Source organism: Vidua chalybeata, chromosome 8 (genome assembly GCF_026979565.1).
Source record: "Vidua chalybeata isolate OUT-0048 chromosome 8, bVidCha1 merged haplotype, whole genome shotgun sequence".
Lineage (NCBI taxonomy): Eukaryota > Metazoa > Chordata > Aves > Passeriformes > Viduidae > Vidua > Vidua chalybeata.
The window spans coordinates 13,679,404-13,705,656 of NC_071537.1; the positions used below are offsets into that span (position 1 = coordinate 13,679,404).

The 26,253-nt window shown below is 57.6% G+C and overlaps 1 protein-coding gene and 1 long non-coding RNA gene across 3 annotated transcripts in view; one reads left to right on the forward strand and one right to left on the reverse strand.

The window, feature by feature from the left end:
* Window positions 1-22,076, reverse strand: part of KCNIP2 (potassium voltage-gated channel interacting protein 2) — a 43,877-nt gene extending 21,801 nt beyond the window's left edge. For both annotated transcript variants that reach the window (XM_053949009.1, XM_053949008.1), the window contains exon 1: window positions 21,925-22,076. In XM_053949009.1, the coding sequence (XP_053804984.1) occupies window positions 21,925-21,997 (73 nt within the window). In that variant the 5' untranslated portion in view covers window positions 21,998-22,076. The remainder of the gene's footprint in view (window positions 1-21,924) is intronic.
* Window positions 5,189-6,865, forward strand: LOC128791384 (uncharacterized). The gene is made up of 2 exons (XR_008432040.1): window positions 5,189-5,381; window positions 6,483-6,865. It is a non-coding gene; the product is annotated as an uncharacterized LOC128791384 (long non-coding RNA).
* Window positions 22,077-26,253: the final 4,177 nt, after the last annotated feature.

Below are 26,253 nucleotides of genomic sequence, written 5' to 3' on the forward strand. Positions count from 1 at the left end.
AAGCACATTAAAATATTGGTGAAATGCTATTTTTGGGAGGTGAAGTCACAGTTTTAATCTGGTTAATTGATTGAGTCATTTCTCTTTGCCCTCTCTGGCAACCCGTCCTTGGCCAGCTCCCCAGGGCATCCAGCCAGGGGGCCCCTGGCCCCAGGCCCACCTGGTCAAGCATCCAGTGCCTTCTGCAGTGAGCTCCAGGAGACCTCCTTCACCTATGCAGGAAGGACAGGGGGCCACTGGTCACCGCCCTCCAAAAGGGAATGATGTGGTAGGATAACAGCCAGAGAGGGATCAGCATCTTGGTGACCCAAGGATCGGAGCAGCAGCTGGGGAGGAGGGGAGCTGTAGAGGGGAGAAGGCTGTGCAAGCCCCACATCCCACACCCAACTCAGAGCTGCTCAGCTTTGGGTTTCACTCCACTTTGGCTTGTCTCAGAGCTTGGGAGGACACCAAGAAGACAGCGAGGGTAGTCAGTGCCCCACAGCCAGCCATGCCCTCTATGCCCATCCCAGTCCCATGCATACCCAGCAGGGCTGTAGGGAAAGCCCTTGGTCCTGCACAGCACCACACATGGGCACTCCAGAAACCCAGGGGACACCTGCTACAGTCCTGATGCCACAGTACCCAGCTGTAAAGCCCAGGACACTGGGAGAAGGACCTGCAGGATATCCTTGCAGATGATGGGGTTTGGGAGCATCCCGAGGGTCCCATTCCCTCTTTGCTCCGTCACCTGCAGCTCTGCCCCTCATGCACTGGGCTGGACTCAGCTGACTCATCCTCTGCCCCCTCGACTCCAGGCAAGTTGGCTGGTGCCCAATGGAGCCAACTAGTGGGGATGGACCTGCGGCACACCCAGCCTCCAGAGCCCGGCATGCTGCTGGGCTTGGGGGACTGTCCCCTGCTTTGACCGGGAGCTTCCGTCCCAGGGCTTGGGTCCCTGGGGCAGGAAGGTAGCATGCCAGCTGGGCATGGCTCACAGGTCAAATATTGCTCCCACATCCCAGCCTCCCGGGCTGTGCCAAGTGCTCCATGCTATTCCTGCATTTCTCTGGCCCCAGGGACAGGCACAGGCTGTGGAGACCCAGGGGTTTCCTCAGGCAAGGAGGGGACAAAACCTGGGAGGGGTTTTCCAGGCAGGCTGAGTCCTGGCAAAAGCAGTGCAAGTCCCAGCCCCGCTCTGAGGCGTGACGCTGCCACATTGGCCCCACAAGGCTTTCCCTGCACTCACGCTACGGCGCATCCCTTCCCAGCACTGCTGGGGCCCAGAGGGGCAGCCCGATGGTTCTCATCCATGGGGATGCCAACTTTGTCCCTGCATAGGGACGCACGGACAGGGGTGCGAGTAGGGCACCCAGATTCCCAGCACACACAGACCCCTGATGACCTCCCAAGATATGCCCACTGGGTTTAGGAGATTCTGGCTTCATACCCAGGGGTTCTGGGCAGCTGGCAGGGCCAGCAGGGGCTGGCACAGGGGTGAGGATCCTGCCATGGCAGTGGCAGCAAACCAGGAGCACAGAGTAGGCAGCTCTGTCCCCAGGACCAAGCATCCCAGGACAAAAGCACCAGTAGATGCAGGCACCAGGGTGTGTCCCTGCCCTGCCCTGTGTCCCTGGCTCATGGGGCACACCCAGGGTTTCTTTGTCCATCTAGATGGAGGGCATGGCTCCAGCCACAGAGGAGCCACATTCCTTGACATGTTAGGAACCATCAGACCAGCTGCAATTTATTTGTACAGCAGTTCTTTCATGCTCCACTTTGCATCAGTCCCCTCCCCAAATAAAACATTCCCCTCATGCCAGGTCCACAAGGGGCCTTCAGGGGCTTCTGTTGCCTCCTGGAAGAATCTTCAGCTTTGCTCCACGCAGAGCTCAGTGCAACCCCTCCACCAGCATTTCTAAACAGCATTTCTCCCCTCCCCAAAGAGGGGAGAACCCCACAGAGCTCACCAGACAGACATCCCCTGGCACAGAACAGAGACCCCGTGTCCCCCAGGACGGTACTTACCTTGGGAGAGAGTCCCGGTGACAAACTGGTAGAAGAAGCGGATCACCCGGCCCAGCTGCCTCTTGCAGCGCTGCTGGCAGTGGCTCATGGCTCCAGCTCCCAGCGCTGGGGAGGGACCCAGCCGCACCCCCTCCCGGCCGCCAAACAGCCCCCCAGCTCCTCGGAGCAGCGGGCGATGCCCGGGGGAGGACCGAGCCTTTCTGCCCGGAGCGAGCCTGCGGGCATCGGCGTCCGCTCCAGGCCGGCAGAGCGGGCAGCGGCAGCGCCCGGCAGCGCGGCAGCCGCCGGCCCCGCTCCCCGGCGGCGGGCAGCGGGAAGTTTTGCGCGGGGATGCTCCGGTGCAGGTGGGCAGTGGGACACAGAGTTCGGCGGCGGTGCTCCTCCCGGGGCTCGAGCTCACGAAAGCCGGCCGCTGAGAGGGAGCAGGATGTCCGGGTTCGCCCCCCGGGCCGTGCCCTCCCGCCGGCCCCCTCCGTGCCGCAAAGTTGCGGGGAGCGGCGGGGAGCAGCGTCAGGGTGATGCGGGATGCCGGGGAGCCCAGCGGTGCCAGTCAGCCCTCCGGCAGAAGTGGATGGACGCTTCCCTGGCTGGCACAGCCTCGGGTTGCCCCTGGGTCCTGATCCGCCCCTTGGCACCAGCTCGACCCGGCACTTCACGCCCCGGCTGGCCGGGAACCAGAGGCAGGTTGTTATGGCAACCCGCAGACTCCACAGGTCCCGCTGACCAATGAGGCACCGCTGCATCCCAGGGCCGCCTGTCTCCAAGAGCAGGCAAGGATGCTCCTTCCGGAGGGAAGCCGGCACCGAGAGCATCCTGCATCCTTGAGCATGAGCCATCCACTCCCACAATCAAGTGTTGTGAACATCCTGCATCCTGGGCATCAGTCCTTCATCACTGCAAGTGTCCTGCATCTCCAAGCATCCACTTCTGCTCCACACAGGGGAGGAGATAAGGACGGATGCAAGGATAGGAGGAAGAGGAGTCAGACTCTCAGACCACACATGCTAAGAGCTGCTCACTCCAAAGCTCAGCCTGGCAGCAAGTTGCTAACTTGCACAGTATGTCAGAGCCAGAAGACAGACTAGAGTGTGGTGGCAGTGGGATTTCGCTGCTCCCAGAGCCAGCCTGAGACGGTCTGTGCAGACTCAAGACAACATCCCTTCCCCTAACACCATTTTCCCAGCTGTATTCCATCTTTACAGTGAATTCACACCCCACAGCAGCAGGATTCTATCAGTTCTGAATCCATCCAGACTCTATAATCTCATAAATTTCATCTCTTATTAATAGGGAAGGAAGTGAACAAAAAGGGACCTGATGGAAATTACAGCTTCTGTTCCCTCAGGGATGGAAAAGAGGGTGGAGCCATGATACAGCCAGGAACAGCCAGACTGTCCAGTCCCTACCAATACCTCAAGAAGGAGTCCAAAGGGAAGGGGCAAGAGCACCACCACTTCCCACCAACCCTCTACTGGGGTTGGCATAGGGGAACTTCACCTCCTGCTCCCCAAAAGAAAGGCCATCCCCTCCAAACCAAGCCCCCTCTGTCTGCCCCCCATCTTATACAGGCTATGGCCATGCAAAAGGGGGCCAGCTGCCCAACAGAGTGTCTCCACACCACAGCATGACAGTGTCCCAGGGGGAGGGGGACCTGCAGCAGGGGATGCTGCACTGGCAGCATAGCTGAGCCAGGTTTGGAGAGATCCTAAACAAGGCACAACACACAGCACAGCAGGGACTTGCAGCCCTTTAATAATACATCCACAAAGCCCCAGGCCAGGGAAGGGCTGCAATGGACATCAACCTCACAAGAGGAAGGGGCCAGTCCAGGCCAGCTGAGGCAGACTGAGCAGCTCAGCAGACAGAGACACAGATGTAGAGACAATCTGTGAATGCAACACCTTGACTGAAGCTACCCCTATGAACCACTTGCCCCCAGCTGAATGTTCAGAGATTGGGTAGCCGGCAGTGCCCAGTCCACTCCTGACACCTTCCAGGAACAGGTGTGGGGTTTAGCACCCTCATCCATGTCTACAGTACCCAGGAGCTCTGCTCCTGGCTCAACCCCACAACACAAACGCATTGGGACAGTTTCTTGCAGTGATCAGGTCCCATGAGCTGTGTGATACAAGGCCAGATCCTGCAAATGCAGTGTCCCCAGTGCTACGGGGACCAGACAGCACAAACCAGACCAAGGCAGCTGCAGCATCCCAAAGGCCCGCGGGACACAGGAGAGGCGACAGAACAGCCACAGGAGGGTGCCAGAGCCCACAGTACGTGACACCATACAAAGTTTGTAGATCCATCCCAAGTTCTACAATCCAGCTCCTTGGCAGCCAGTTTCTATCTGACAGGGAAAGTTGCCCCATCCCAGCATGTCCCGGGTGGGTGAGACATGCACGTGCCATCCTGTTCACCCCGGTCGTATGGTCATGCGGGACAGGGGATCCAGGGGATCTCCTGTCCCTTCCAGATCAGCAGATGTTGACCACCGACCCTGCTCCTCCCTGGAAAGCCAAGTAGGAATTCAGCACAAATCAAAAGCAAGCCACAAGGCAGGGCTGTTGAGCCCACCCTTACACAACTTTTCTTGCTAAAGACCCCACCTGGGTCACATCCACTCACGGGTGCCACTGCAGGGTGCATCCTCCAGCCTCCTGCCCCACAACCCAGCCTGTGGTTCTCCCACACCTGCTCCCTGCTTAAGAAGGCCAGTGGTTCCCCAGCCCCTGCCCCAGCTGCAGCCCCAGGTGAGCTCCATTCCCCACAGTGCCTCACTGTGGGACAAAGGACATCATCTCCCAAAAAGATACTTAGAGTCAGCCTGTGTCCCCAGAGCATCTGCTGGGCCCCCAAAGGGGACATGCCACTGCTGGAGCTGCAGCAATGGGAAAGAGGAAGACTGTGGCTCCAGGCTTTGGCTCCAGCTCCAGCACATGCTCCCCACATGTGCTTTGACCCTGGCAAAGGGAGATACTGCCCACACCTCGTAATGCTGAGCCTGCACTGGGGCCCAGCCTAGCTTGGGGGATATAGGGCAAATTCAGGGGCACTGAAGACCAGCACTGTCCTGCACTTCCCTGCCCCAGTCCCATGCCTGCCCTCTGGCTGTGCTGGGACATCTCCAGCTTGGAAGCACAAGAGCCAGACAGGCAGTGCAGGCCATGCGATGCACCTGTGATGTCATGGATGGAGACACGGACTGCCCACGCTCCCTGCCCCTCGCTCCGTGCCCCTCGCTCCGTGCCCCACGCTCCGTGCCCCACGCTCCCTGCCCCCCGCTCCGTGCCCCTCGGTCCATGCGGCCGCGGTGCCGCTGCCTGACGCTGAGAGGAGCCCCGGTACAGCGCAGCAGAGCGGCGGAGCGGCGGGAGGTGAGCCGGGGACACGGCTCGTTCAGACGGCTGTGGCAGCTGATGGCACACGGGGGACAGGAGAGGACACGTGTTGTTGTGTCGGAGCGTGGCCCTGAACGCGTGTGAGAGGATGCACGGAAACCGTAAAGGCCGTGCAGCCACCATGGACATGCGGCCAACGCGGTCCGCTGGCAGTCCCTTGGAGGCTGAAGAGACAGTGACAACACCACCGAGGAAGGGGACACGACACATCTGCCCACACCAGAGCCATTGCTTCCTTTCCTACCCGGGCCCCCTCCTCCCGAGATGGCTTCCTGGCAGATGCATCCTTCCTAAGCCACCGACTTTTGGGCTGGTACCTGGCGAGGGAGTGCAGGGTAGCTGCCGGGGGAATTCACGCTGGTTCCTGGCCATGAAATATTCATTAGCACAGCCGCCAAGAGAAGGGAGGAAATAAAAGATAAACAGAAGGGGATGGGGTAGAAGACATAATGCTTGCAGGCAGCTCAGCATGGTGCTAACAAGCCCATGGAGTGGCTGAATCAAGGTCTTTATACCAGTCATCACACCAGTATGTGGGTCCCCTGGTGTCCATGCAAAGCTTGATTCACTGTAATGGATGTCATGAGCACATAAACACCCCTAGAAAATGTAGCCAGGAAAGAGCAGTGCTTGCAGGCACACCCAGCATGGGTAGGGATGTGCCTACCATCCAGCATGTCACAGGGATACCCTGGATGGTGCCTGGGCTTCAAAGTATTTCAACTTGGGTAAACCCTTCGGGGACAACACCAGAGAAGGGCCCCAGCCCAGAGCCACCTTGGCCAGGGCATCTGTGAGCTTTCTGGAGTCATCCTGTGGCTGGCAGAAAGCAGATGCCAACATTTCTCTCAGGGAGGAAGGGCTGTCAGGATGGGAGGCATATTTCCAGTAATGAGAAAGGGCTATCAGGGCGGGAAGGAGGAAAATTTCCATTACCAAGGAAGGATAATCAGAGTGAGAAGGATGCAGGACATCCTTCAACCCTGTGCCAAGCCTCAGCCCACCACTCAGGTCCACATCGGCTGAGTAAATGCTCGGTTCTCTCTCTAAATAATTCAAACTCACCTTTTTTTTCAGATGGAGGGCATACACATCCCAGCAATGCCAGACCCACAGTTGCTTGGCAGGGACAGAGCAGGTCCTGGCTGGAGGGAGAGCTCAGCAAGACTCAGACCAGAGCCAAGACACGATGAGGGAGAAGGAGGTGGACATCTCAGCAGCAGGATCACTTCAGGAGCCATGCGTTTCTGGTTCCAGATACACCACATCGGGGTGGGTGGCTCCGTGGGATCCCAACACCTCTGCTACCAGCAGAGGAAGGCTCAGCCCAGCCAGCCCTGCGTGCTGCTGCTCTGCTCCTGCTGCCTCCTCCCAGCCCGGGGAAACCGCAGCCTCCGGGTCTGGGGGAAGTGCTGAAAACGTGATGCCAGAGAAAATAAATAAAGCAGCTAATGAGGTAATTTGCATAGCTATTAGCAGTCAGGATTTGCAGCGGGTCTGACATGGGATGTGCTGTCACAGCGAAGTGCAGCCCGAGGGCTCTGCTGCGCTTGCAGAGGGAAACACACAACACAGCCGTGCTGCACGGGCACACCGCAGGCACCCACCGCAGGCAGCGCCACCCCACCACGGGGGAGGCGAGGGGGCAGCAGCAAATCCAGCAAGGAGGTGGAGGAAGGCTCGGAGCAGGGCACACGGCCTGGGAGGAGCTGTGTGCTCTAACCGTGAGCCCCTCCTGCCTTTGGCCGCACACCCCGCGGCTTGGCCTTGGGATGTACAGATCGTGGGCCAGCACACAGCTCCTACCTTGCCAAGGCTCAGAGAGCATCCATTAAAGGACGAGCTTGCAAAGGCCAAGGAAAAGCTGCCAGCAGCCCAGGCTTCCTCGCAGGGCAGCCCTACATTGTCACAGCCAGCTGGCTCCATGTGCTTTCCCATCCAAAGCTGGCCACAGCTCCCTGCACCCCTTACATCTGCTTGCTCCCTTGTGAACCTGGCCTAAAACACATCCCAGGACAAGCACAAACCCTTTTCTACCCCAATCTTTGGTGCCAACAAACCCACCTCATTCTGACTCCCAACAGAAGGTGCAATTTTTGGGATGTAGGACAGTGCATGAAGCGTAACACCATCAACAGCTCTGCATCATAACTGCACCCACCCTTAGCTGTTCGGGTCAGGAATCATTGAACCGCAGCAGGCAGGAGGGCACTGGTCATCCTGGTACATTCAGGAATGCAGGGGCACATACCTGCAACCAGTGACACGGCTGGATCCCCAACCTGCTGTGCCCAGTAATTTGTGACAGAGAGGAATGGCACACAGGGCCACTCTCCCCAGGGCTGCCAGGGCACGTCTGGCTTTGATCACAAACGTGCAATGACAGCTCAGCTCGCTCTCAGCTGGTGGATCTTGCTAAAAAATGCATGTGACGTGATCTGTCTGCTCGGGAAGGTGCTGCCAGGGAAAGAACCCAGCCCAACGCTGTGCCCTGGTCCTGCAGCACCCACCTGCCAGCAGCTGGCAGGCAGCAGGTGATGGGGCAGCAGCCTGGCTCTGTGGCACCACGCTAGGGACGAGCACATGCCAAAGCATCGCTGCAATGCAGGGAAAGGATGAGGCACCCCCGCTCTCTGATGGCAGAGACAAAAAGAAAGACCCAACAGATGGGTGGTTGGACTGACAGACACAAACTCCACCACCAGCTTGGGTGGTGTGTACCAGGCCAAGATGAAAGTCAGAGCCACACGGGGTCCACCCTGGTGTGTCCATCACCCCCAGAACCCTTGTGATGGCCCTCAGACATCCAGATTACACTGAGACACTGAATGCTCCCAAGCTGAATCTTTTTCCGTCAGTTCTGCTAAATATTTTAGGTATTTACACAGAAAAGCTCTCTGTGCTCGGTGGCATGTCGGCCCCTTTGGCAACACACAGGCAGCCACAGACACACCCCCGCCTGCCAGGTTGTGAATAATTCATTGACCCCATGAACAGGATAGAAGCGGTGGTAGGAGAGGACAAAGTTGGGGGAACGGCTTCATCAAACCCTGCCCCAGCTCCTGGGGTGCACCCCGAGTGTCTCCATGTCCTGCAATAGGAGGGCAGAGAACTGCACCAACAGCTGCAGGGAAACAGAAGCACAGGGAAGGGAGAAGAGCCAGGAGCTGAACCCAGCCCTGGTTATACAGCTGACACATCGAGACTGCAGCTGTAAGCAAGTAGAACCATAACCTGCCTGGCCCATCTGGGGGCATTTCAGAGCTTCTTGAGTCTGAAAAGCACAGCAGTGTTGGGGGCACCCAGGGTATATCAGGCAGTGAGGCAGCACAGTACCCAGGAGCTCCAAAGAGTGTGGCCTTCACAAGTGTGCGCTTTGCTCTACAGGGGTGCACAGCTCACACTGGGGCACAACACAGACACAGCATCTCCTTACCCCAAACCAGCATCTTTCTGCCCCCCAAATGCCCACCTTGCTCCATGCCCATGGCACCTCATGAAAATCAGCAGGGATTTCCATCCCCAGCCCTGTTCCAGCACCCATTCCAATCATCACCAGGGTCTCCTCAATTGAGAAGCTGGGAAAAAATCTCAGCCTGGTCACAAGTGATGCCAGCCCTGCTCCCAAGTCTGCTCCAGGAGAGGACGTGGTCCTCAGCATCTCTCCAGCCTTGCCACTCTCACCACCCCACACCAAGCCACAGTGATGGTAATGAGCTCTATGCAATCACACATAGGTTGGGCTCCAGTAAATTGGAGGTGGCACTAGGCTCATTTCCTTGCAATCAGCGCTCGCTTGGCCACCAACAGATCTGTCTCGGCAGGGTGACAGGAGGAAGCACAGTGGGAACAGGCTGGGACACGACCTCAGCTCCCACATTTTCAGGCAGCTCAGGGCTGCCTGTGGGCCGGGGAGCGGGACACCCTCTGTCACCCAGGCGGATGCTGCCGCGCTGAGTGACACGGGCTATTAGCACCACCGCTTATCCAGGGGCTCCTGCACACGCTGGCTGCACAGCTGGGAGAGGGAGATAAGACGCCCAGAGGGGAAACGTTTCAAATGGCAGGAATCTCCCCCAAAATGGACTTGGCTTGAAGGCATCGAGAGGGTTTGCTGCTATTAATAACTCCAGAGCTGTAACGAGGCGCATGCCCTCGGCTCAGGGAGACACAGCAACAAGGCAGGGAGGGAGAGCAAAGCAGTGCTGGAGATGGGGCTGAGGTCCTGACCCATGGCTCCTCACCAAGTCCATGGGTCCCTATGCCAACAACACCCCGGCACTGGCCTGAAGCCCCTGAATAGGTGGCTGGGTGGACCTAGGGGGTTCAGGGCAATGCAGACACACAAGGTCAGTGCTGTCCTTCCAACAGCCCACAGCTCACCTGCACCCTTCTCCAGCCTCAGTCCAAGGCACAGTGCATCCCCATGGCTGGGCTAATGGCCCCCCATGCCACATTGACCCTCTCTCCACTTGTACCCTGAGTGATGGCTCAGCCTTCCACCATGCTGCTCTCTGCCCCATGGGGTAGCAGAGAGCCCCATGGGGTAGCTGCTCTCTGCCCCATGGGGTAGCATCTCCAGGGCACCCGCTCAGCTGACTGCCAACCCGGGGAGGCCCTAGAGACTGCCTTTTGAAACTGACATTTTGGGGACAGGAAAGCTATTTTCAGTTGTTTCAGAGATAGTGTTTCCATTGCAGTTTGCCTGCCTCCACTGGAGGGAGAGATGCTCTCCCTGGAGGTGCCATGGCCAGCAGCTTTGTGTTGGGCTGTGGTGCCCAGCACCAGATCTGCACCACTGGGTCATCCTCATCCCTCCTCTACCTGCCCAGTGCCTCCACCCACTTGGGAGCACATGGGAAGATATCCCTGGGTTCCCACTTGGACAGGAGAATCAGGAGCATCCCATCTGGGAGAGGGGCTGGTGAAAGGCACAGGGCAGAGCCCGGGGGCCTTGCTCCTGCCTAAGACCTTCTCAGCATCAGCAGGTTTTCTTCTACACACCTTAATGAGACAATCTCAAACATTAGCACACAGACCTGAACAGCCCCCCCCCCCCCCCGTCACTCCCTGGAGCCCCCAGGCACTCTTGATAGGAATAAATGTGCCTGGCAATTATGGAGGGGGAGTACAACCTTCCAGTGCAAGACCTGCTGAGAGATTCAGAAACAAATATGTTAATAATCAAATATCCATCCTGTGTCTGAGCTCACGGGAGGACTTTCAAGTCTAATTAGTGGAAGATTTGTACCATTGCTGCCAGGGCTCAAGGGACAATTTGCCGTGGTTCCCATGAAGTGAGAGGTTCTGCTATAATTAGCCAGCAGCATCCCGTGTGCAAGGATTACCTCCAAACCTCCCCCGCATTCCGGGCTGGGGGCAGACGGGACCCAGGTAAGCCAAGATGAGAGATGGCCCCGGGCTTTGATCTGTGCAAATCAAGTCTGGAGCTGCAAATCCAGGGCAGGCAGGAGGACAGGTTGTGAGGATGGGCAGCACACCAGGAGGAGAGCTACCCTGAGCCTGCAGGTCATCCCATGCTCCCACATCTGTACACAACCCCTACATCATCACGGAACTCGTCCCCACAACATCCTGCCACAAAGACCTACAGTGCCTCTAAAACTGCTCCATCTCCAGACTGACCATTTCCCAGCCAGGGCCCCAGGAGCCAGGGATGTTCACAGTGGGAGGCATTTCCCAGTCAGACCTGTTGTATATCTCCTCCCCAATCCATCATAGCAGAATGAGCAGTGCCCAGGAGAGTACTCCTACCACTCCAGCCCAAGTGTTTGTAAACAGGGCCATATCCTGCTCCTGAGGATGACATAACAAACTCCATTTCCACTGCTACAACAGCTTGTGGGGTGGCTGTGATGAGGAGAAAGCAGCACCCCGAGCAGAAAGACACAGGGGCAGTACCTGGAGGTGTACCACTGACAGTGCCCAAACTGGGACCAGCCTCCAGGGGAAAGTGCAAAGGCAGAGAGACAGCAGAGGGATGAGGAAGGGATGGAGACTGAGCAGAGGGAGCCACGTCTGCATTGAGGACCAACAGCACAACTGAGGATGCTCTGCTGAGCAGGGAGTGGGACCCATGTGTCTGGTCTCACGGGGGGATAGCCTGGCAGAGGCTCTGCCAGAGATCACTGACCTGGCAGCAGCTGCCAGGGACACTCATTAGCACCAACTAATTGCAGGCAGAGGTGGCTGGCCTGGCAGCAGGCACCTTGCTCACACACTCTTTCCAGCCTGGTAATAGGCAAGACTCCAAACTGAGGGGAGACTTATAGGCAGGGCGTCAGTGGTCACATCCAGGGCACTTCCTCAGGGCTGGCCTGGAAACATCTGTGCCAGAGATCCTGTGCCCATGAACAACAAAGTCAGCACCTCATCCCTCCCAAGGGCATACATGTACCCCATGTTCAGCCAGGTTGCCCAGGCCAGGGCACAGCCATCCCCATCCAGCTCCTCTGCCAGCCCCAGGAGACTTCCTCAGTGCCACTGGGTTGTTGATCCTAGCAAACAAGGGGTTACCAGCCCCTCACCTCCCCACAGTAATTTAATCAAGCAATGATAAAAGAGAAGTTGTATTATCCAGAGAGTGACAGTGGGTTGTAATTACAGCAGGGCAGGCTGAGAAAACAAACAGTGCTGAGGGAGGCAAAGGATGGTGCAGGGCTGGGGGGACACCACCATCCCTTGGGACCTACGTCCCTGTCCTGGCACTGTGGTCCAGGGTACAGGTGGGACTCTTGAGTCTGTGAGGGGTGGAGGAGGAGAAAAAGCTCCTTTGCCTCCATGGGTGTGGTCCCAAAAGAGCCTCTCCCTCCAGCTTACACTGCACTGGGGTGGCCCCGATCCCAGCCCCTCCTGGGGGATGCTGGGGGTGGCCAGTCCCAAGGAACAGCAGGTTTTCGGTGAGTCACTTGGAAATATTAAACACCATCTCCTTCTTCCCCTTTCTGCTTCAGGGCAGCCCCCTGCACCGAGGGGCTTGCTGCCCAGCTGAGCCAAGGGCACTAAACCCCAGCTGGGATATGGCACCCCAAAGGGGCTCTGCCTGTCCCTTCCCGCCTATTCCCCCTATCCAGGCATGATGCCCTCCTGCTGGTTACTCCAGGCTTGGGTTTGAGCTTGTGCCTGGCGTCTCACGCAAAGCACAGACGGGTGGAACACAGCACAGCCACACTTCAAACAAGCAGCTCACAGCCCTGTCCCCACCCAGCCAGCGGCAGCTCTCCCTCAGGAAGGGAAAAGCTTCACTCCCATGTTTGCTGTTGGAGGGTACCATGGGTGCCACCACAGTGGCAGTTGGGACACATCAGGGTGGCTCAGTCTTGAGGAGTGCATGGCATTTCCTGACCATCCTGCACCATCAGACCCTGTGTAGTACCCAGCCACATCCCTTCCCTTTATTAAATCCTCCTGTCCTCAGCCCAATCCTCTTACGCTCTCCCTCTCCATTACAGCATCTTTAAATTAATGCCTGGCCAAGCGTGGGATAGAAGGAAATTAACCCTGGGGAGGGGGAGCAGTCTCCACAATGCCTCTTATCACCTGAAGCACAGTTCCTTGCCCTTCTCCCACCCGATATGCAGGGAGACACCGGATCTACCACAATCACAGCGAGCATCACTCGAGCACAGGCTCTCAGCCCCCACACCCCTTTGCTGGTGGGGTGGCAAGTGCCCCCTCTGGGCAGCCCTCTACTTGGGAGGCTGCAAGGTCCCCAGGAGAGACCGCCAGCTGTGCTTGGGTTTACACCAAAAACATCCAGCTGGGAACTCACTGGGAGCAGTTCCAGAGCTGCCTGCACCCTTGCTGGGACATTCTGGGGTCCCCAGTTCTGGAACAAGAAGTCAGGAGGGATTTGGATGCTGGTCGGAAGCACTTGTGACACCCACAGTGTGGGGAGCTCAGAGGAGCTGGGGTGGGTAGGAGGCAGGGATGTGTCCAGAACAAAGGACGCCACAACACACACCCTGATCAGTGCGGGGGACACTTCTTGCCTGTGTCACTGTGGGGCAGTTGGAACACATCCCTTTTGGAGGATCTGTGTGACGGTGAACAGACACCAAGGCCATGACAAACAGGTCCATCCCCCCAGGCTGCGATTCAGGCAAGACTTGATAGCTTTTGGAAAAATGCCTCAGGGATCCAAGCCCATTGCTGCCAGCATGGTGCAGCCCTGGGGCCAGCAGGATCCCCTCAAGCTGCCCTCTCCCAGGCCAGTGGTGGCCAGGGCCAGGAATCGCTTGCCAGAGCAGCGCTCCCGCTGATCCTCTCTGTTATGCAACAAATTATTCCACTCGCATTAATGACTTTGCGGCAAAGGGGGAAATGACATGAATGATTCCTGGTGCCTGGGAGTGACTCACTTTGCACGATGGAGGGGAAGCAAGCAGGGAGGGCGGGCTCCAGGGGAAATTTGTTTGGGTCAGCATGATCAGCAGAAGGCTGGGGATGGGCTCAGAAGATCAATTGCTTGAAGCAGAGTGAAGGGGAAAGAAATAAGTACTTATGGGCAGATCCCACCACTCAGGAGAGGGCTGAGATGTCTTCAAGAGATGCTGGGATCAGTCATAACCACAACATATTATAACATCTGTTACTGTGCTGCCCAAGCCCCACACCCCTTTTCCACCTGTGCTGCGACCCCAGAACCTGGCACCAGTGGCTGTCCCTCCCTGCTCCAGGGTCAGATGAGACCTCAACCAAGTGCAACCAGGGCTGGGGGTGCTGTACCACATCACTGAACCACCCAAATCCAGCATGCCCCTAGGAGTCTAGTAGGATAGGCAGCTGCCTACCACGGCCCTTGAGGCAGCAGGGCTGGGGGGGATGGCAAAAGGAACCTGTCACATGGGCTGCAGTACAGAGCTTGGCATCTGACCCAGTCCCTTCTCCCTCACCTCTGGAAACTTCACTAAATCACACCATTAACAATTAATGCATATTCCCTCCTGGAATAATTCAGAAGCTGTCAAGGGCCAGTGCTGCCAGCCACCTCCCAGGGACACCAGAGACACGTGGAGACACACTGGGGACTTCAACAACCCACTGCCCAGTAGCCCCAAGGGGGCCCTTGCAGTGACAGAGGGCCAGGTGGATTATTGCCTTTAAACCCATTCAGGGGCTTTCTGTAAGCAATGCAATTTTAAAAAATTCAATCTAGGAAGAAGCGATTAACCAAAGGGGCCAGGAGCAATGGCTCGCCTGTCTAATCTCGTTAGCAAGCAGGCCAGTTCCCATCTCACCCCTCCACAGCTGCATGGGCTGCAGTAACTGGTGAAAGCATACAGATAGCTCTTTCCTAGATCCTGACCGGGCTTCTGATGGGTGTGAGAGTTTTCTGGTGCCTCCCTGCATCCCACAGGGCTACACCTTCCCCATCTGGGTCAAGGAAACCCCTCTTCCCTGTGACTCTCATCCTGGCCAGGCCATCACCAATGATACAAGGTCCCACTTTCTGCCCCACAGGCTCAGTGCCAGGTCATGCCAGTCTCTCATGGTAGCACCTTGCCAAGAAGCCTGCCTCTGCTTCAGACTGTCGAGCCCTTTCCCAGCAGGAATGTCACTGCCATGGGATGCGTCTCATGGGAATAACAGGACAGACTATGGTGTCCAACCCCATCCAGTTCTCAAGTCTCTGCAGGGCAGAGCTAAGGCAGTAGATTTGTGCCACCACCCCACCTGCTGAGTTAGTCACTCCATCATTGTCCCTGACCTGCTCCCTAGAGAGGGACCGCAGGGGAAGCTGTCCATCTCCACTGCCAGCCCCTTGGGGCTCTGAGTATTCCCTGCCTACCTACAGGCACTGCTGCTGCTGCAGCATGGTCCCTGACAGACCTCTCTGTGAGCAGTCAGACCCCACACCTCCCTCCCATCAGGACAAAGCCATCTGTCCATTCCAGGTATAGCCCAGGGCTAAGCAGAACAGGTTTGTCTGCACACAGGGGTGTGCAGTGCCCCCACTTGCACAGGGCACAACCCCTAAAACACTCACTGTGGATGAAACTGGCACAGGAATCAGATGATCATGCACGCTCAGAGGGGGGCTCCTGCTTGTATGTCCTGCAGACCTCAGGGTCTCAAGGCCCCCCATGTCCTCAGGTGGAGTGAGCAGGAGCAGCATGGATGGGACATTGACCTTCTTGCCCAGAGTCCCCAGCAGCAATGACAACACCAACGTGGGGTTGGGAGAGGTGCCAGCTCCCTAAACAGAAGGGATCTCCAACCCAACAGGTTCAAAGGCAGAGTGCTTCCTGCCAAAATGGGGCTGCAGTCATCCGGAACCCGATGGAGCTGAGCCTTTGAGGCTGGAGAGGCACACAAGACATGGACACAAAAATGCATGTCAATGGCAGTGAGTGTCTTCCCTGCCCAGCCGTTTCTATACGTGACTTGCCCTGTCTGGATGACAGAGGAAACATTCAAGGAAGCCCAGGTTCAGAGGCAGCGAAAGTGGCAGCCCTCCACATCCCCATCTCTGTCAACTCCTGTTGAAGGCAGCAGTGTCCTGCCCCCAGATCCCTCCTGCAGGGCTCTGTCTCCAAACAAGCTAATTACTCTCACTGCTCCCCAGGGACTGCACCACCCCTTTTCATTTGAAGAGGAAGACAAATTTACTTAAAAGCCTGAAGCAGCCAGAGCCACAGCAGCTCGGGTACAGGAGGACCCCAGCAAGAGCCTCCCACCCAGCACAGCCCGGCTGCCACAGAACATTTGCAAAGCCCTCAAGGGAGAGTATCACAGGGACCAGGGTCACTCGTCCCCCGTATCCTGCCACTCACCCCCATGGCATGGCATGCACCCAGCCCCAGCTGCCAGCAGAGCACTCTGGCATGGACAGTGGGTTGAACATGACCCTTGCACCATCCACAGACCCTGCCCTGTGGAAAGGGGCTCCTCTGCCCCTTTGCTCCCACAGAAGCCACTTACCCACAGAACCCCAGCAGTTCACTTGCTCAGCAATAACCACCCTCAGAGTTCTACAGTGTTAGTGAAGGGTTGTGATTCCCCACCTCAAGCCAGAGCCCCTCACCATGGCATCAGACCACCCAGCTCAGCCCCCCCTCCCCCGGCGAGGGACGACAGGGAGATTCATTTCACTAGAGGCTCATTTATCTGCGGCGTGATTAGAGAGCAGGGCTGGGATCCGGCGGCAGGAGAGCGATTTGCCAGCAGATGGATTTATCATCTCCCAAGCACAGCAATTTGGCTTAAACAAAACCAAACCACTTCCCCTAATGAAAACATCACTAATGAGGACTGAGGCAGAGGCAGCTCCATGAACAGGGTCTCTCCTGTCCTTCAGGGCTGGTGCGACCCACTGACATCCAGGCTGTTAATGCCTGAAGCTCAGGCCCAGCTGGGACATATGGACCCAATACAGCTGGAAGAAACCAGAGTTTGCTCCAGGGACCAAACTCCACATGTCCTGGCTCCCAAAGCTCTGAGGGCAACTGGTTCCAGCACAACACACAGTATGAGAACAGCACCACTGAGCTGAGATATTTTCCAGTTGTAACATGGCCAACAGTGAGGAAAAACTCTGTGACCTGGTGAAAGAGCCTGTGCACGGCCAGCCCTGTGCAGGAGGAGCTGTATCCCTTGGCCGAAGTTGAGACAACCCATGAATTATGCATCAGCATCTGTAGAGATCAGCTGTTTAACTGGCCCAACCAAATCCACAAACTTCCTGTCAATTAATCCTGTGCCACCAATTCCCCATGGACTCCAACCTGCCTTTGCTTGCAGGGATGCAGCAGCGGCTGCCAAAACCTCAGCTCCAGCCTTTCCACCTGTGAAATCCAACCTGCCTGTGAGCAGTGGTACCCGGCAGCATCACTCACATGCTCCTTGCCCTATGTTTGGCTAGGAGCAGCATCCCTTCCATCAGGGACCCTCAGGATCTCAGCAATGCCACAACACCCCACGAGGGAGAAGTCATCAGCATCAGAGGACTGCAGACAAGCCAGGACAGCAAAGAGGGAAGAGGAAGAGGGTACAGATGCCAGAAGGAGGGAGACAGCAGACAGAGATGAGGCAGAGTCAGGCAACAGTCCCATCACCCCGAGAAGGTGCAGCAGCCATTGAGGGCAAGGCGCTTTGGCACAGAGATGACCCAAGGGAGCCCCTAACCCTGGCACACGAGGGGGAGACTCTTCCCTACAAACCCCACCCTGACAGAGGACCTCCTGGGAGCTCAGGCACCTGGCTCGAGGGTCAGCGTGGCTTCCAGCCCAGCCTCACTGCCAGGCTGCAGGAGCAGAAGTGGCAAGCAGAGGGAGGTTGCATGGAGCAGCAGCAGGAGGGGAGGCAGGTTAGCGGGGGAGCAGGCGGATGGGCAACACACGGTTCCCACGGGTCAGACATCCAGGGGAAGGACACTGGTGGGTGTCACCTCTCCTGGGGGCTGCTGCTAGGAGGAGGGGACAACCCATGCTTGACAGTGACCAGAGGGATGCAGGTAGCTGGCCCTGCCAGACCCATGAGGACAGGGCTGTGCAGGGCTGTTCTTGAGAAAGCAACTGGGCAAGAGAAGGGCCTTTAATCTGGATATGGGCAAGCTGGTCTTGGGCACAGTCTCCACCCCAGCCCCCCTCCTTGGGATCCATCCAGCACACAGGCACAGCACACAACCTGCCATTCACACTTGCAGCTGGCCTCCTGGCCAGCCCCTGCCTGTTCATGCCCTTGCTCCCACCTAATGATCCTGTCACTCCATCTTCTAGCTGCAGATCCCAGTGCTTCCCCCTACACACACTATTATTTGGGATGGGCTACCACTGACACCTCCTCCACACTCTGGGAAATAAATTATCCCCCATGCAAATGGAAGTCCTACGCCATGGCAAGCTGGTGGAGATGTTACCCCCACCTGGCTGATCACAGGCTGTGAGTAGACACGATGAAGCTGCTGGGTTTGCCAGCAGCAGAACAAGCCCCTGGCACAGCCCTAGACCTGCCCATCACCTGGGACCCTCCTGCAGCAGTGCCAGGACACAGCTCCTCAGCTTTATCCCATGGCAGGGACTGGAACCCTGCTCCCACTGTCCTCCCACTGACTCGACTGGCCTGTTCTCCCTCTGATGTGTCTGTAGGGGACAGCTTGGCCCCACCTCTCCTTTCTTACTGCCATGGGGAGAAATACTTGTGAAACACCCTCCTTCGAGGTAGGGAGGAGAGCTCAGCCAGATGCTCTGCTGCTGCTACGCTGCTGCCTAAGGCTTTCATCTCACAGGGTGGGCTGCTAGAAGTGCTAGGAGTTGGGGAGTCCCCATCCATCAGCTGTGCCTCTGAAGACAGAAGGATCCCAAAGCTCTGCAGATGATCTCTACAGCGATTGCTCAACCCTGCAAACACTGCGGCTGCCTTTGGGGTGGAGCAAAGCGGTTGCTCGAGTCCCAGATCACGACAATTGGAGGAAAAAAGCAGGGGTGAAAAGTGAGCCTCCTAACCCTTTCTTGGGGACCCAACAGCCCTGGAGATAAATCCCTCATTTTTCCAAAATGCAGTTAGGGGCTTTGCCCCACCCCAGACAGCCTAGATATTGACCCTGTGCTGGCACATGCTGTCCTGCTCACGGGATACAGCATGGCCAGGAGAGGTTTGTCCAATGGGGTAAGACAAATTCCAGGCCACCCACCCTTGCTCCAGATCTGGAGCTAGGGCACCCGTGATGCTCACACACCCCTGTGGAGCATCAGGCGGGAGGGAAACCCTCCTCCAAGCTCACTCACCTCTCACACTGCCAGCATTCAGCATCACGGATGTGGCACCTGCACTTCTCGGGACAAAGTGGCTCTGGATTCCCATTTCTTCTGCATGGAGAGCCATGGCCAGAGCAGTCCTGAGACACTGGCTCTGGGCGCTGCTTGCACACTAATTGCTCATGCCATTAGAGGCAGGAGGAATAATGAAATTTATGGATGGCTTTTATTTCTCGCTAGCGTCATCTAAATATCCCAGAAATGGACCAGTTTAATTTCCTGGTGGTGTAACCTAAACATTTCTCTCCTTAGCACCCAGGTGGGTGCCCAGCCTCAGGCTCAGCAGCCAGGCAGGCCTGGCTGCTTCCTGCCCTTGCCCCATACCACCGCAGCAGGGTCAGCACAGGCAGGGTCCATCCCGGCTCGCCCCAGCACAGCCTGTCTGTGTTTCCCTGGCACAGGGAGCACTGCTGCTCTCCCCACTGCTCACATGCAGGCAGTTCTCATTCACTCTGGCCTCTCACACACACATCCACGTGCTCACATAGCCAGGGCAGCTGGGCATCTCTGGAGACACCACAAGGAGTGGGGACTGTCATGTGCACCCTCATTTTCAACAGCTTTTTAAATTTAATAATGAGTGGACATCGTGGAGTGCTTCTACCCTGAGCATGGATGGGGGTCCTGTGCTCCTGTTTAGCCCCTCTCCTTCTGGAAGTGGGTGTTGCTAACCCTTCTCTGGGCATGCAGAGGTGGGAATCACATTGCTCTCACCCATGATTTTGGGCAGTGATGGGAGGCAGCAGGACTGACTGCTGTTCCTGTACACCCTGGAGCTGCTGTGGGCTGTTGCTTCGCCTGACACCAAATCATCTCTTGGTTAACAGCTCTTGCATGGCAGATGCCCTCTAAACTCTGACACACCCTGATGGATGGGGGTCTCCAAAGCTGCAGGAACACCCAAAACTGCTCGTGCTTGACCCCAAGCAGAGCTGAGCTACCAAACAGCAGGTGCCAGGGGCAACCCTCCCATCTGCAGATAGAGCCCACACAGGCACTGCCAGCTTCACACCAGGGCGTTGCTACAGCCCTGTGGAGGTCCCAGCTCCTCACCACATCTCCAGGATATCAGGAGAGCCAAGACCAGGTTAGAAGGCATGGGGTCAAGCTAGTAAACCCTCCCTAGAGTTAAGGTTGCATCCCCTCTCCTGCCTGCATCACTTCCACGCTTTCTGGGAGAAAGACAGCTTTCCCTCCACAGGGGGGGTCTGCTTCAGTGCATTCAGCCAGTGCAGGAGAAATCAGTGCCACTGGGACCAACTCCCTCTCCTCTATGGTGCTACTGCAGGCTTTGCCCTGGCAGGTCACTGACTTGACAGAGATGGGAAATGAGTGACATGCCCTACAGGGCCTGTTTCCCACTCTGGGAAATGGGGCAGATATTTCCACCCTTATCCCCCAAAGACTTCCCCAAAGCCCCATCCCTGCAGGCAGGGACTTGCATGGTGGTACAGCTCCACTCCATCCATGTTCTTGCTGCACAGCTGGCTCAGAGGTAAGCCCAGGCATAAAAGGTCTCAGTCTTAGAGAGACTGGAATTTATTTTTAACTTTGATTTGATTTAAATCCATATGGGCATTTTAAAGTTACTGGAGAAACCAAAAGTTGTGTGTGGGTTCCAAGTTCCTACACAGCTCAAAAATATCTTCTCTGCAGCACGTTTGGGCAGACAGTAAGCAGCATTTCCCATGTGTGGGGCAGTTCAGGAAAGAAGAGCAGAGGTCCTGCTCTGATGCCACCACTTCTTTGAAATTCTAGAGCAAATCCTGAAATCCACCCCAGACTTCGGCAGGAAAAGCATCACCGGAACTCAGGGAAGCCGCCTGTGCTCACACAACAGTGCCTGCGGCACCAGGACACCGAACCCCAGTGGCTAAGGAAAGGTTCAGCTCCATCGGGGTCCCAGAAAGCAGGTGGGAACTGCTGCCCCATTTCACAGCTGCAACAGAGGCCCTGAAAGAGGACAGGATTTGGCCAGATCTGTGGAGAGCACGTGGGGAAGGAGGGGTATTGCCAGCTCCAGCCCAGCTGCTTCCCTATCGGACAGTGGAAGATGAGGTGTGACGGATGGACAGATGTTGTGGAATGTGGGATGCTCGGCAATTCCCTGATGGGGCAGAGGATGAAGGGGAATACAATAGGGTCACAAATTGATCATCTTAATCCTCTCTGTCCCACAGCTATCCCATCCAGGGGCAGGACAACTCAAGGGGTGCTCTAGGTGACACCGGGTGACGGGTGAAGACACCAGGCACCGTGGTGCTGCTGGGGTTTTCTGAGTGGAGTGAGTCTGTCTTCTCTGGGGAACCTGCTGCCGGGATGCTGCTGTGCCACCCCAGGGTGCAGCGGGGGCCCAAGGCATGGCAGAGAGAGCCCAGCGCCAGACCCTGGTGTCCCGAGGGGCTTGGGCGGAACAGTGAGGGAGTGTGAACCTGGGGGGCGGCCAAAAGCGATCCAAGCGTTCCACCCCCACCCCGCCCGGGGCCTTTTCCTTGCCTCGGGACAACCTCTGCACGCTGGGACCAGCCCTATCGCCCCCGGAGCACCCTCTCCCCGGGGGCCGGGACTGTTCCTCTGCTCCAGCGCCGGGGTCGCGGTCGTTCCCCCTCTCCCCGAGCAAGGCGTGCGGTGAAGCGGAGCGGGCAGGGAGCGGGGCTCAGCGGGGCTGGAAGCGGGTGCCCGGGACCGCCCCGCGCCGTGGTTCGAGTGGCTGCTGCACCTTCCCCGGCGGCGGCACTCACCCGTCAGCTGGTCGTAGGAGCCGTCCAGGTCGCGGGAGTCGGACAGGCTCTCCTTCCTGCCCTTGCTCCGCATCTTCCCGCCCCGCCGAGCGGCGGGGGGAACGGCGACGGGGCGCACGGGCTGCGCCGGCGGGCAGGGGCTGCCCGCGGCCGCCGCCTCCCCCCGCCCCGCCGGCCGCGCCGCTCAGCGCGGCAGCGCCAAGGGGCCGGCGGTGCCGGGAGCTCGGCTCGGCTCGGCTCGGCTCGGCACGGCAGCAGGAGCGCGCAGCCGCCCCGGTCCCCGCCGCTGCCGCCGCCGCCGGGGCTGGGCACGGCCGCCCCCTCCCTCTCGTCCTTCCCCGCCTCTTCCCGGGAACCGCCAGCCCGGCCCCGTCGCCGCGGGGAAACTGAGGCACGGGCAGGGGGCGGAGAGCGGGGACGCTCCCGGGAAGAGGCAGGGAGAGAGCTGGTCCGGACTGCACCGAGGTGCGGTCTCCGGCGGTTCGGGAGAGCCCCGGGCACCAGGCACCGCTCAGGGACGGAGAAGGGGACAGAGATGGAGACGGCGTGGGGCAGGAGGGGTGCAGACCCCCACAGCCCACTGCGGGGGAGCGATGGTCCCCCGAGTCCTGCGTGTCAGTGCCCATGCCGGGCTGCGCCGTGGGACCTCCCAGGAAGGGAAACCCCAGCCCTGCCCGGTCCCGCGGGGCTGTTGCACCTCCGCCTGGGGGGAGAAGCTGGATGAGAAATCGGTCCGAGACGGAGGGGATGGGCAGGGGTCAAGAGATGCAAGAGAGGTGTGGGGAGGGCGGCCAGATCCCCCTGCCTGCAGCCAAGCACACAAGTGCATCCCACTGCCGTCCCCATCCCGAGCATGGCTTTCCATGCAGTGTTGGAGTCTTTAGCAGGATTTTACCCCATCTCCTGCAGCCCCAGGGAAAGGGTGAAGCAGCAGCAGACTTGGGGAGGCTTCCAGAGGCACGGTGCTGCCAAGAGAGGAGCTCACAGCCCACCGGTACATCTGGCACTGGGAACTTGATGTCCCGCTACTGCCCCTGGTTATTTGTTGCCATCTGTGCACGATGCCATCCCCGGGGGATGCCGACTGTGCTGAAGAGTCCCCTCCACGGACAAAGCCAGTGGCTTTTGTCATGCCACTGCCTGAGTACTGACTGCACCATGACAGGGGTCCTGGGCGCATCTCAGCTGCTGTCCAGCTCCTATCGCTCCCCAGTGCTCCTCCCTTCATTCTCTCACCCATGCAGAGAGACAGAGGAGAGCAGGGGCTGCGGGAGGAGGTAAAGCATCCCTCCTGATCCCTGTGCCAGCCCGGCACACAGGAGCCGCAGGGCAGAAGGGAATCCAGATCAGCGAGGAGGGAGGGCCATGCTCACGAGGCAGCATGTTGTCAGCGTGCTTTGGTGTCAAGCCATGAAAGAAGCCGCCTTAGCGAGGCAGTGATGCTTAGCAACTGCCTGGATCTAAAAATAAGAGCCATTTAGCAAGGAAAACGCAGTGGAGAAATGCTTGGAGAACTAAACACATTCCCCCAGCCCTCCCTGTGGCCCAGCCAATGCATGGAGCCTGCATGCACTGACTGCCTGGAGGGAAACTCTCGGGACAGCTCTGGCAGTGCCCCTTTCGCTTAGCCTGACAAGCAAAGCTGGAGTATGGCCAGCCCACGGATCCCCTGCACTTCTGGGCTTGTCCATCCTGCTGCTCCCTGGCCTCCTCAACCTCCCTCCTCCAACCTCTCCACCATGTGCTTGCCCACATTTTCTTGGCTGCCCTTGGGGACCAGCAGTGTCCCAGGGAAGTAGATTGGGAGCACTGTGTGATCCATGCCCAAGCTCACCCACCAACTTCACCTTCCTCAGGGTCCATCCTACTATTCATGTGGCAAGCCCAGCAGAGCTGCACAGGGAAGTTTTCACCTTCTGCCATCCCTGGTCCACTGGGAGGCAAACATGGCTATTTTTATCCTAGCTAAGTGCTCCTGTTCCAGCAGGCAAGCAAGAGATGCTTTGCCAGGCTGGGGAGAGGGGGGAAGCTGGGCGGTTTGGTGGGTAACACAGGGTAGAATGGGACAGCCCCAGGCCCAGGCTAACATATCCCACTCCCCCACAGTGTAGAAAAAAAGGGGGTACAACTCACTTGATCGCTGGTTGCCGCTCCTTTCCGTAGCAGACATGAGGGCTGGGCATTCTGCCAGGATTCACAGCCTCTGAGCCTTTCTCTGCTTGGGAAAAATACAACATCCTCCCCTAAATGTTCCTTTGGGCACCCTTCCTTACTGGGAGGTGAGAGTCTGCAGGTTGCCAGGGTAGGAGAAGCAAGAATGGTTCTTGTCTCTGCCCTCTTGTCCAGACCCAGAGAGGTGCCCTGCTGTGGGTGCACTGGGTGCAGAGATGCCTCAGTGAGTGTGTCTGGACAGGGACAGGCACAGCAGCAAAGTCACCCCAGGATGCTGAGCATCCCTTGCAACACGTCTCAATCTCACCGGGACGTGCAGCAGATGCAAAAAGAGTGGGCCAGGCTGAGGAAAATCACCTAAGCAGTGTCTGAGGCTTTAATCAAAGCATGCCTTATGCAGCCTGGCTGCTGCTGACCACATCCACCACAAAAGCAATCAGCAGGTTCAGGATGGGCAGGAGCCAGCTGCAGACAGGGCTGGTGGTCTGCACTGCAGAAGATGTCACTGGATTACCTAGGTCCAGAAGATAGAAAGAACTCTGTCGGTTCCTGAGAATCCAGATCCCAGTTACACAGGGTAACTGGGAGGAAGGGCCATGCTCTAGATGGCCAACACATGGCACAGGCTCCACAGGCACAGCTAACCATGAAACCCATACTCCAAAGCCCAGAGCCAGGGAAGTGTGGAGGGCAGGCAGCAGGTAGATGGATTGAGCCTGCTGGGGCAGGCAGGGGTCTTGTGGATGCACCCAAGTCCCAAAACTCATCTCTGCAACAGCAGCAGAGAGCCATGAGAAAAACAGGGCCATGTAAACCAGCCCCAGGGCTTGGCACAGCCAGCAGAGGAGTGGGATGAGTAGGAAACGGAGCGAGACAGGCTGGGGGTCCAAATGGTGCTGCCCCATGAGGTGCCCCCAGGCCGTGTGCCTCTCGGAGGTAGCGTGTCCCTGGGACCACTCAGACACCCTGTCGTGATGGAAATCACCCATTCGCATTAGCCCTGGCACGAGGCACGCTCCCTAAGTGGCCTATCTGTCACCCTGTCAGAGACAGCAAAGCTTTGCTAAGGGACATCTGCACAGGATTACTGCTGCTCCCCAGGCAGTGAAGCTGCAGCCAGGAATGACTCGGTGAGAAGGGCTGAAGGTATGAGCAGGGTCATGCTGTCCAGGAGCCTTGTTTGTCCCCAGCTCATCATGTGGCCACTGCAGCCTTGTCCTAACCACAGAAGAGAACAAGTTTGGAAATTCACCAGATTAAGAGTCTGGCTGGAGACAGAACTGTGCTAGGCTGCCACCAGCCTCATCCACACCCAGGCCGGACCGAGCTGAGCTCACCCACAAGCATCCCTGCTCCTCCTCCAGAACACTCACCCTGCAATCCTGGACTGATCCCTTTGGCTCATCTTTGCCTCCTGCTCCCTTCTGGGACACCCCAGCTCTGGGGCCACAAGTCCCTACACTCCCCTGCTGAAAACCCTAGGCTCAACACAAAACCCAAGACAGTCACAAACCACAGAAGACAATCCTGGAGAGGAGTCAGGAGTGCTTGGGTCTGCACCTCAGGGGTAGAGGGATGCAGGGAGATCTCCCCTAGGCCCTCTGCTCTCTGCAAGCAGCCTGGGATGGGTGTGATTAGGGGACAGGGAGAGGGAAAGACATAATTTAACATTTCATTAGGTAACTACGAGGCATTGATCTGCCCTACCATCCTGCACGCTCTCTAATTGCATATCTCCATTCTTATTAGTTTTATCGAAAAAGCAGAGAGCAGGACTCAGGAGTCTGATCCTATCTTTAGGAAATTTCAAACAGAGATGTAATTGTCGAGTGCTCGAAATCACAGTGCTTTACCCACTGTTAAACAGTATTTTAAACCCATGATCATCAATAGCAGTCCTCGGGATGAGCTCCCAGCAGATGCCATTAATCCTATTTTGGCTGTGGTCACCTGGTGTCTCTGGGCTCAGATTTACACTTGGCAACAAGGGACAGCTTCCATAGCAAAGAGGGCCCCAGGCAGCTCCCGGGCTGGGACAAAGGGTGCAGCACCCAGGGACTGGTTCCAGAGGCAGAGGGCAAACAAGAGGAGCTCCTTAAACCAGCTTCACCCCTTGCAAACATGCCAGCAGATGGAGATGAGCAGCTCTGCACCAGC